The sequence below is a fragment of the Patella vulgata genome, chromosome 7, assembly GCF_932274485.2.
Source record: "Patella vulgata chromosome 7, xgPatVulg1.2, whole genome shotgun sequence".
Lineage (NCBI taxonomy): Eukaryota > Metazoa > Mollusca > Gastropoda > Patellidae > Patella > Patella vulgata.
Window position 1 is genome coordinate 9554060 of NC_065885.2, and position 12207 is coordinate 9566266.

At 36.3% G+C, this 12207-nt stretch overlaps 1 protein-coding gene across 1 annotated transcript in view; it reads left to right on the top strand.

The window, feature by feature from the left end:
* The window catches only part of LOC126828865 (suppressor of tumorigenicity 7 protein homolog), a 65623-nt gene extending 54590 nt beyond the window's left edge, over positions 1-11033 (top strand). The window contains exons 9-15 of the mRNA XM_050558941.1: positions 1315-1426; positions 2793-2865; positions 3751-3853; positions 4236-4386; positions 5277-5369; positions 5922-6061; positions 7342-11033. Coding sequence (XP_050414898.1) covers positions 1315-1426; positions 2793-2865; positions 3751-3853; positions 4236-4386; positions 5277-5369; positions 5922-6061; positions 7342-7437 — 768 coding nt within the window. The 3' untranslated portion in view covers positions 7438-11033. The remainder of the gene's footprint in view (positions 1-1314; positions 1427-2792; positions 2866-3750; positions 3854-4235; positions 4387-5276; positions 5370-5921; positions 6062-7341) is intronic.
* The last annotated feature ends 1174 nt before the right edge of the window (positions 11034-12207 follow it).

Consider the following 12207-nt stretch of genomic DNA (forward strand, 5'->3'; position numbering starts at 1 on the left):
TAATGAAAAGGTTATGATCAAATTTGTATTCCTGCAAAAGTAACCAATGAAAGGAACCACAATCTTTATTATGACAGACCTCTCATTATACTTTTTAAACAAAATTTTATTTAGGATATCTGAATGGGGTTGGTTCAAACTGGAAGAGCATTTTTAAGAGCGCAATTTAGGGTTAGGGTTAGGGTTGCAAATTGAGCAATCTGATTAAAATACAGATCTATATTCTTTCGATGGCCCACACTACCACTCGGCAAATCTCGACAGATTCCGTTACCCTACATCTAATCTCGGCTGTATGACAGTAAGTGATATGTACCTACGCCCATACATTTGCGATGCGGCTGCCGGTTTACTTTAAACAGGAAAACGTGTCACTTTTATAAAAAAAGTCCCAAATTGCATCTTTTGTAGAGTGTATATACCTAAATGAGCAGAGATATTGTCTCAAGGCTGCTGGTTTGATAAAATTCCCTGGTAATTCCCCAAACCCAATGCCAAACGTGACGTTTGTTGATATAATACACTCTCCACAGAAATCTCCATGGGGGCAGCCATTTTTCATTCGGACCCTTTAAAATAGTTCAAATATGGCGGAAATGGTCATACAGCCGAGATTAGATGCATAGAATCTGTCGAGATTTGCCGAATGCCACACTACAAGACCCTATGATGTCTGACATTTGATTAACCAATCAGCATTGATGTTTCTAGTGGATTACCCATGTTCCGTGCACCTCTTGCCAAAAGCTCGCCGTAACAGACCGTTTCATTGACTCATCCCTCACATCATCCAGAACACGTTAATGATAACAACTCTAATAGATCCTAGTGTAGTAAAGACAAGTAAATCGAAATTTTGAACTATAAAAAAAAAAGGTGGGTTGGATGGCTGAATGGTTAGCGTGCGCGCGCTGTATCATAAAGTCTGTCATTGTATCGACTGGCGTGGTTTCGAATCCCCGGTTGTACGTGACAAGGAATAGGGTCGCCTGTCCAACCTCGTGGGTTTTCTCCGGGTCCTCCGGTTTCCTCCCACTGCTAAAGACACCTACGCGCAAGCGAATTATTGAAATAAAAAAATTTTTTTTTAAAATTATATGTTAGTCCCAAAATGACCTAGTTTGTGTCGAGTGGACGTTAAACCCCATTTCTCTCTCTCTCTCTATAAAAAAAAAAAAAAATAGGATCTGTGTTTTAATTAGATTGCAAATTGAGGAGAGCTTTTCAGTTCACCTGTCGCATACAGAAAAACTATGATTGATTTTTTGTGTTAATATTAGTAAATGTTTATGATTAATTGTAAATATTTTTCAGTTATTAAAAGAATTTCCTATGATGAATTTTAATATCCATGAAAATTTAATAGAATGTTTATTAGAAGCCCAATTATACTCAGAAGTACAAACATTATTAGCTAAATATGATGGTGAGTATGTTTATATTTAAGATGTCGATTATACTCTCAATTTATGTAATTGATGAATTTTAGGGGGGGGGGGGAAATTTGCACGCTCGCGCTGTATCATAAGGCCTGTCATTGAGTCCACTGGCATGGTTTCGAATCCCTGATTGTTCTTGACAAGGAGTAGGGTCGCCTGTCCAACCTCGTGGGTTTTCTCCGGATCCTCCGGTTTCCCCCCACTGCTAAAGACCCCTATGTGAAAGCGAATTGTTGAAATAAAATTAAAACCATATGTTAGTCCCGAAATGACCTAGTTTGTGTCGAGTGGACGTTAAACCCCATCTCTCTTTCTCTCTCTGTTGAATTTTAGTCCCTGTTTCTTATCAATCTGTTAGATCTATTTCACATGGCCATCTGCAGATTTACCCAAAGTCACGAGGTGTAAACAGGGTTATAGCATGTGATTGTAACCAAGGATTATGGGTTAGAGTTAGGGCTAGACCTTGGGTTAGGGTTAGCGCTAGCCCTGTTTACGTCTTGTGACCTATGATGAAATCTGCAGGTGTGCATATGAAATAGTCTAACTGTTTGTCTCTTCCCAAGTTTCACATGAATCTTTTAGCCCTTCCCATCAAATTACCAAACTGATCAGCAGTAAATATTCGCTTATCGCTAATATCACTGATAGCTCACAATATTAACTTTTTTTCTTCTGCAAATTAAGTTCAAGAAGAATTTTTTGAATTGTTAGAAAAATAAATAAAGGTGTTTGAAGTAGATCTGGATAAAAAATATTTCCTAATTAGTGCAAATGGGTATATAAAATAGTAGGCCCAGAACGCACATGTTATTGACGCCATATGTGACTCGCACATAGAACTCGACTGGGCATGCTGTGAAATTACTAGATGACAATTCAAATTGTTGAGGAAAACTGTGATTTCAAGAAGAATCAATGTGACCTTGTTTTGGGGTCTTAAGACCCACGGTTTTAACCAAAACAAGTTTCTCATTTCCACAAATAATAATTACCATTACACTTATCATATATAGGGCTATATATAATAATAATTACCATTACACATATCATATATAGGATTATATATAATAATAATTACCATTACACATATCATATATAGGATTATATATAATAATAATTACCATTACACTTATCATATATAGGATTATATATAATGATAATTACCATTACACATATCATATATAGGATTATATATAATAATAATTACCATTACACATATCATATATCAGATTATTTGAAAAATATTACCACCAATGGATTGGAATATTTTATTTATAAGATTTTATTACCTGTAGTTTTGATATTATTTCAGATATAAGTTCTGATTGTGTATTTTTGATATTATTTCAGATATAAGTTTACCAAAATCTGCTACTATATGTTATACAGCAGCGTTATTAAAAGCCAGAGCTGTGGCTGATAAGTATGTATAATCAAATCAATATTTATATCGAGAACACCTGATACCCATATGGGGTTTAACGTCTTATTTCTACGTGACAGGGAGTAGGGTCCCCTGTCCAACCTCGTGGGTTTTCTCCGGGTCCTCCGGTTTCCTCCCACTGCTAAAAACCCCTATGCGCAAGCGAATTATTGAAATAAAAAAAATAAACCGTATGTTAGTCCCAAAATGACCTAGTTTGTATCGAGTGGACGTTAAACCCCATTTCTCTCTCTCTTTAACGTCTTATTTGCCTGCATCAACTGGGCTAATGAAGACAGGCATACGTTGTGTAGTGTGCTATGAGGGGAATTTTACACCCTACTTTTAAACAAAATACAACTGCTATATGGATTCTTTTATGTGTGCTCTGACAAAGGGAAACCGTGCTTGAAAATGCTGACATATTATTGGCCAGCGCCCTACTCAGTTAGAAATTTAGTTGACTAGACACTGTTCCTTGTCAGGCCTTCGGTTGTAGGGTCGCCTGTCCAACCTCGTGGGTTTTCTCCGGGTCCTCCCCACTGCTAAAGACCCCTACGCGCAAGCGAATTATTGAAATAAAAATTAAACCATATGTTAGTCCCGAAATGACCTAGTTTGTGTCGAGTGGACGTTAAACCCCATTTCTCTCTCTGGACCAGCGAAACCCTGGTGGAAAATCCTGAGAAACTCTTTAGGCAAATACAGAGAACTCTTGATTAATGAGCCAGCACTTAAGGCACTGAGCCATTTAGTTGTGAACTTCAAAGGCAACAACTTTTGTTGTATTTTAGCATTAAGACAAGTCAATTTTTTGGGTTTCTCAAATCATTTTGAGGATATTTTTATGAATACATAATATATCAAATTATATTTTGACTTCAGATTTTCTCCTGATATAGCCAGTAAAAGAGGTTTAAGTACGGCTGAGATGACTGCTGTAGAAGCTATACATAGAGCTGTAGAATTTAATCCACATGTACCAAAGGTACGTAAACAACAGAGTCGGGTCTGAAGATAATTTGAAACAGGCCCATCAATTTGATTCATAGCAAATAGAGATGGTGTCTGTCTTGTTACATAGATCTATATAATTTTCTTTTCATAAATACTGAAGGGAATGAATCATTTTTGGATTGATATTCATTTTAAAAATTCAACTTTCAGAATATTGTACTTTGCAAGGCATTTTATAGCACTAAAATCATGCATGGAGTCTTTAATTCAAAGTTAATTAATCAATTTCGGTACTAGCATTATTAAGTTGAGTAAAAAAATTTACATTTTTTGAAAAATGCAAATGCAACAGGGTTAATAATGCTTGATTTCATTACAGTATAATAATATTGAATTTATTTCATATATTTCAGTACTTATTAGAAATGAAGAGTCTTATATTACCGCCAGAACATGTATTAAAACGAGGCGACAGTGAGGCCCTGGCATATGCATTTTTTCATATTAATCATTGGAAGCGAGTGGAGGGTGCACTCAACTTATTACACTGTACATGGGAAGGAAGTAAGTTTGGTTTATCTTTAAATACAGACGTGAAGTCCAGGGGTGGGAACCTTGTGGGTTTTCTCCAGGTCCTCCGGTTTCCTCCTACTGCTAAAGCCCCCTACGCACAAGCGAATTATTGAAATAAAATTAAACCATATGTTAGTCCCGAAATGACATAGTTTGTGTCGAGTGGACGTTAAACCCCATTTCTCCCGTGACTCAGACTGGAGTCCAAATTAAGTCGCATCAAGGACTCAGACTCAGCGGTCGTGACGACTCGCGAATTGAAAAAGCTCAGAAATCGAGTTGCGCTGAGGAGGCATAACTCTAACTTGCCTTATTTGCCATGAACTGGCGATGCAAATGGGACTCAGGCTTTGTGAAGACTTGGGACCCGACGCGACTCATGGTCTTGGGACTATTCTCAGACTCATAGTCTTGGGACCCGACTCGACTCATGGTCTTGGGACTCAACTCAGACTCATGGTCTTGGAACTCAACTCAGACTCATGGTCTTGGAACTCAACTCAGACTCATGGTCTTGGGACTCAACTCAGACTCATGGTCTTGGGACTCAACTCGGTGAAGTCATCCTTGTCAGTGATGCAGAATGGAGGGCCTGACAAGGACAGCTGTCTAGTCCTTCGGATGAGATGAATAACCGAGGTCCCGTGTATACATTGGAATGCACGTAAAAGATCACTTGGCAGTTGGAAATCGATATATGAGCAGGCGATAGTGCCGCTGCCCGGGCAAAATTTCCCTCATAGCACACTGTATGGCGTATGCCCGTCTTCATTAGCCCAGCATAGGAGCAGAACAGTAGGACGTTAAACCCCATTTCATTTCATTTCTCTGTAAGAATAAGTGTTTTTCTAAGTGCTATCATCAACTGTTATATATTTTAGCATTTAGAATGATTCCATACCCATTAGAGAAAGGTCATTTGTTTTATCCTTATCCAACGTGTACAGAAGCTACTGATAGAGAATTATTACCCAGTAAGTATTACATATACCATATACTTCCGCACAATTAATATTTAACTTTAAAGGAGCTCAATCTCTAATCTTTGGAACCTAGAAATTGACATAAATGGGCCGCAACACATATAATAATGCATGTTCCTGAAGCAACAATTGAAGATGATGATAATGTATTATGAATGTATATAAACTGATAGCCGAATGGTTATCGCGTGTGCGTTGAATCATAACATTTGTCATTTGAGTTAACTGGCGTGGTTTTGATTCCTTGGTTGTATGTCACAAGGAGTATGGTCGTCTGTTCAACCTCGTAGGTTTTCTCTGTGTCCTCAGGTTTACTCCCTCTGCTAAAGACCCCTACGTGCAAGCGAATTATTGAAATAGAATTGAACCATATGTTAGTCCCGAAATGACTTAGTTTGTGTCGAGTAGACGTTAAACCCCATTTCTCTCTCTCTCTCTCTCTCTCTCTCTCTCTCTCTTTCTCTCATGTATGGTTTGAAATTGTATATTTAATTATTATTTGGATAGGTTGTGTCTTGAATACCTTTGTTTAATCTATTCCAGCATTTCATGAAGTCTCTGTTTACCCAAAGAAAGAATTACCATTTTTCATCTTATTTACTGCTGGTCTGTGTTCATTTACTGCTCTCCTTGCGTTATTAACACATCAATATCCTGAACCAATGGGTGTTGTAGTCAGAACGGTAAGTTGTCATCAATGTTAGGGAGCCACGGTGGCCCGCTAGCATGGAGGTCGGGTGTTCGATCCCTGCATTGGCCGAGGGCTCTCCCCTCGAAAATTTTGAAAAAAGAACCCCAAATATGCGATTTGGTGGCATCTCTGAAAGTAACGAGTTAATAAAATAAATGTCAAGGAATGTTTAACACCAGCCTCAGGAAATAGTATCGCGCTCAAATTCAGCCAGCAGACCAGCTATCATCAAATCTTGCTGAGACCTTAAAATTGAATTTTTTGGGGAGTTACAAACCACCGGCAGACGTTTCTGGCGTATCCCCAAAAAGAGGGTGCAGGTGACTTAATAATTAGTAAATTTGCGAGCGACAGTGTCGGGTGAATCCGATGAAATTTTCGGATGAAATTCGGAATCCCCAGCACACCCAGCCCATAAAGTCTATTATACCAGCCCATTCCAGACTCCAGTGATGGCGTGGCGGCCTGTTAAAGCCACCGGCCACATACAACATGATCATTATCGCTTCATGTCCGGTCCATTACCCCCCCCCCCCCACCATAATGTTCAGCAGAAAATGTTTTTTTAGACAAAATTATTTTTTTCATTTTTTGTCCCCACGATGGCCCAATCCGTCCCTGATGATGTGTGATGTGACATCACATGTAGAAGGCATACTTGAACTTATAAAGGTCAGTCATCCTTTACATAGGTATAAGAAGGCTTTTGCAATACCTCTTTGAAACAGATTGCAACCGGCGGCCTAATCAAAACGGACATACACCGTGCAGATTATCCACTCTTCATCAAATTGTCAGGCACCAATTGTCACACAACCACCCCACCAAATATCTTGCGCCGGCCACTGCAATTGATTTAAAGTTAAAGAGATTTAAGTTTTTGTATATAAAAGTCTTGAGAATTATGTAATTAATTTTGTTCGAACCCTGCATCGGCCGAGAAAGTTCATCCAGATTTTCTGGCGTGGTTCCCCCTTGTCAGTGATGCAGGACGGAGGGCCTGACAAGGACAGCTGTCTAGTCCTTCGGATGATACGGAAAACGTAGGTCCCGTGTATACATTGGAATGCACGTAAAAGATCCTTTGGCAGTTGGAATTCGATATAAGAGTAGGCGATAGTGCTGCTGCCCTGGCAAAATTTCCCTCATAGCACACTGTATTTAGTATGCTGCCTTCATTAGCCCACATAGGAGCAGAACAGTAGGATGTCAAACCCCATTTCATTTCATTTCATTTTATATAATTAATTTTGCTTATATTTTTAATTTTAGATGTTGAGTTGGTTATATCTACCACTGAGTTATATACTAGAGAAGTTAGAAGCCATTTTACCTGCTAATTTATTACATCAATTATCACGGATATAGACTTCAAATTTAACAATATATACAACAATCAAAACATACAAATATAAAATCTGTCTTCAAGTTTCCCAATGATACATTCATTACCTGATATAAGTACATTTTGACTATTCCTTCCATATGGATGGTGTAAAGTTCCGAACTGTTCCAAGGACATATTGATCAATCAGATGTTAGTGTGCAATCTTTATAGATATCTGATCCACGTGGTTAGTAAAACAGAATGTCTTGTGGATGCCTTGTAAAACAGACTTTTGGTAGTATCCTTCCTTGGTTAGGGTTATCGCATTATCGGAATTTACGATAGATGAATTTTCCGTACGCAATTGACTTATCCAACCAGACAGACAATACAAGGTTCACACCCTCCTTGAAAATCCTGGAAAAATGAAAATGTGATTTCCAGTACTGGTAAATCCTGAAAAAACAAGGTTACTCCTTGAAACTCATGGAAAATTAACATTTATTTTTTCGCTATATATTTTAAGATATAAAACTGAACGTAGTCATCGAAATTCTCTTCAAAAGTTCAGGAGTTTGTCGCGGTAAATGGACTCTTCTTCAGTGGAATTCTCTACAGGGACTCCTGGAATCTGGTAAATAACTCCTGGAAAACTCCTGGAATTTTAAATGTTCTGAGTTGTGCACACCCTGCAATAGACTCTCCCCATATTAATACCACAAAAAGTGGCTTTTCTATTGTGGAACCATTGGAATTCGACAATGGTAACTAAGTTACTGGAGTAACTTCCCTTTGTTAAGAAGAGCAATGGGGAATCTTCACTATACCCAACCGGGTAGACACTAGACTCTCCCCATTTTAATACTGCAAAAGGTGGCTTTTCTATTGTGGAGCCATTGGAATTCGACAATGGTAACTAAGTTACTGGAGTAACTTCCCTTTGTTAAGAAGCGACCTGGGTAACTCAAGACATTTTATTGTGATGAACTCTTCAATTAATTGATAGATGAAAATATAATATTATAAATGATATTATTTTCATGTATTCTGTTGAATTTAAAACTTACGTCAATGTTTTTAAATGAAAGGATTCATGTTTTTTGAAGATTTCTTTGAAATATATATTTTTAATATATTGACACATCGGCATACAGGACAACAGGGGTTGGGGGTGGGGCTGCAAATATTTTGACCATTAGCTATTATAGATATACTAAGTTCTCTAGTTTTGCCTCACAAATGATTAATTTAAGTTTTCGGAAAAGAAAAAAATATTGGGGGGGGGGGGAACTGGAGCATTCTCATCCTATTATTGTATCATGAATTCTATTTGGGCGAACTGGAGCCAACCTGATTAAAACACAGAATCTATTTCGTTTCATTTTTTATAGTTCAAAATTTCGTTTTACTTGTCTTTCCTACACTAGGATCGGGAAGGGTTGTTATATTACCAGCATTTTGATGAAAGTGAGGGATTAGCGAGTTGTTGGCCTTTTGATGCACGAAATCACTAGAAACGTCAGCGCTGATTGATTAATCAATGTCTGACATGATAGGGTCAAAAGCCGCTCGTTTGACCCCTTATGTTAACTCCAACTATAACTTATCAGATCTTCATGTAGTGTAGGCCATCGAAAGTATAAAAATAAAACGGAAATGAAATATAGATCTGTATTATAATCAGTTTGATCTGGAGCATGCTCATCCTATTATTATATCAGGAATTCTATATAACGAGCTTTACATGACATTGTTAAATAATAAAACTATGTTACAGATTTTATATATATTTGATAAATCTTTGTTGTTCAGATAAAATACATTGTTTAAAACCTAAATCATGATACAATATATTATTTTCTTATCATATACCTGATGCACATTAGTAATTCCAAACCTGGTGTCCGTGCTCCTAATATGGGTTCCTCTGATATTTGTAAACTAACATACAAAAATAATCACAAAAGTAAAAAGATTTTTTTAAGTGCAGTTCAGACAGAAAAATTTCAGATGTGTTCTGTGATGTAAAGATTCTAATTATGTACTTTTTTATTAGAGAGTATGTCTCTGAACATCATTTGAAGGATTTTTAATCCCTTGTCGACTTCAATATTGTGAATATTCTCTAAGCAGGAACGTCAGTCGAAAAATGGTTCAGCTCTGTTCAGTATTCATAAAGATCTGGCACAGAATTTAGAATTTATTCAAAATTGTTCGCCTTATTTTAACTAAATTATTACCTTTTATAAAACTTTTGTTGTTTTAATGTATCAAATACATCAATAAAAAACGTTTTGTGTTTCTGGATCAAAGATATTTCTCATAAACAGTGAATGAAAGCTGAGTAAATTCTAAACTTAAGTCTGAGAATGCCTTTGTGAACTCGGGGCCAGATGAATTGAAAATTTCCGAACATTTGCATTCTCTACTGACGATATAAAGAAGCCCACTCTACATAATCTTTTGATGGATCTCTTCTTAATCTGATTGAATCCAAGCAGAGGAATTATCTGGCGTTGATATTTTGTTTTGTTTTTTTTAAACAAAATATTAAATAATTAATTTGTATGCATTTTACGGTGAATTAGATATTGGTCGAAAAAATGCAAAAGACGATCAACTTTCAGTTTCCTCAAAGAAATACTTCTCTTGATTTGAAGCATTTCTATTTTTACAATTTTCTGTGTTCAGATTCTTAAAATGGTTGGAAGATTTATGAGTAATGAAGTTTTAAGCCTTTTTTAGATATAATTTACACACTTTATTATTGAGAATTATAATAAAACAAATGTATATTTGAAAAAAACATTTAACATATCAGATCTTCTCACTGTTGTCCGATTGGGTGGTGGGGATCCGGACGATGATACCAGATGTCAGTTATTTCTTGAAATCAAAGAAATAGCTGCAGTGTTGGTACACTTAATCAACAAAGCTTTTGAAAATCATGCTGAAAAAATTAACTGATTTATTTTGTGTTGTGTTAAAGATGCATTATGTAAGATTTAGATAAATAGCTGGCCGTTTTTTTTGCTATAATAGTTCAATAATAGATAATGGAAAATTAATATATTGGAAATTTCATTCAAATTATATTATTCTGAAGAAATTATGTTTTTGAAATTTTAACAAGGTGTAGCATGGATTGTTTTTTATCGTACCAACGGCACTTGACAATCGAGACCAAGTCTCAAATCACTATTTTTAAATTAAATTATTAAATGGCCATCATGTTTCAATCCATTAAAAATCACGACCATCCAATGGTGTAGAGAGTTGATTATGAGATTGTCATATGAATAAACGCCAAATTAATAATTCATATAACATTTGAGGCCAAAAGAAATGAAATGAAATGGGGTTTAACATCCTACTGTTCTGCTCCGAACTGGGCTAATTAAGACGGAAGCGGCCAAAAGAAAGGCCTGCAAAAGGCAGATTTAGCTCTTTCATTATGTATCTTTTAACAAAGATTTAGAAAATCATGTTAAGAAATGTGCTGATTTATTTTGTGTTATGTTAAGATTTAAAGAGAACTAGTCTTTGTTTGTAAATTTGATGCCTCTGAATGTTTTTACTTGTCAGAATCTGAGAGTTTCAAGTGTTGTTATGTTGAATAAAAACCCAAAGAAGAAAATATGTCTTTTTTTATATTTTATTAGTCAATATATACATCTCCTCATGAATTATGTATAAAAGATTTTAGGGTGTGTACAAAAGATACCCTTAGCTGAATTAATCATATGCAGTCAGAATTTTACTCCCAACAACACTGACAAAAATCAAAATGGCTGGAAAAACGGCGGGAAATCCTAGTGAACTTTCTCAATCAACACCTGGATTGAATCTGGGACTTTTTGGTTAGTGGGGGGGGAGGGGGGGTATGGCCGAATGGTTAGCGCGTGCGCGCTGTATCATAACAGTCATAACATCTGTCAGTGAGTCAACTGGCATGGTTTCGAATCCCCGATGGAAGTGCCAAGGAGTAGGTTCGCCTGTCCAACCTCGTGAGTTTCCTCCCACTGCTAAAGACCCCTACGCGCAAGCGAATTATTGAAATAAAATTGAACCATGTGTTAGTCCCGAAATGACCTAGTTTGTGTCGAGTGGACGTTAAACCCAATTTCTCTCTCTCTTGGTTAGTAAGTACCACATACTAAACTTAGGCTACCTGTCTACAATTCGCTCCGCTTGAGAACAGACACTAATCATTTTAAGTCATGAATAGACGATTTTAGTTGAAAACACTAACTATATTTTGAGAAGTATATATTCTGCTTTCATTTGATAAAATAGATATCACTCTACGCCCCTTTTACGAATTATGTACTTATACAACTACGCGGCGGAAGTAAATACACCATTTGTACAAAGCATAAAATATGTCTAATTAATAAATTTAACGATGCTTAACTTTCGAAGAGTTTTTTTTTAAGCAAATCTCAATTTCAATAATTCACTATAAACGTTTGAGTAATTCAATTAAAACAAACTGAACGAAGTACGATATAGTCAATGTCATTTATAGAGATCATGAAAAGTACAGACGACAAAGGGGCACCTTGTTTAACTCCCCGATTATTTTCGATAAAATTGCTCTCTATGCGATAACTATAAAATTTATATATTTAATCTACGGTTGGGACTTTAAATGATTTTGTACTGAGTTCATTATTACCAACGTTAGGTTTATCGTAGAGAGCGAGTCTTGTTAAAAATTGGACAAAGTGTCTCTTGACACAGTTAATTGGCCTGTTATAACAACAATCATTTATTAAAGAAAATCTATAGAATTTACAATACACCCTTTG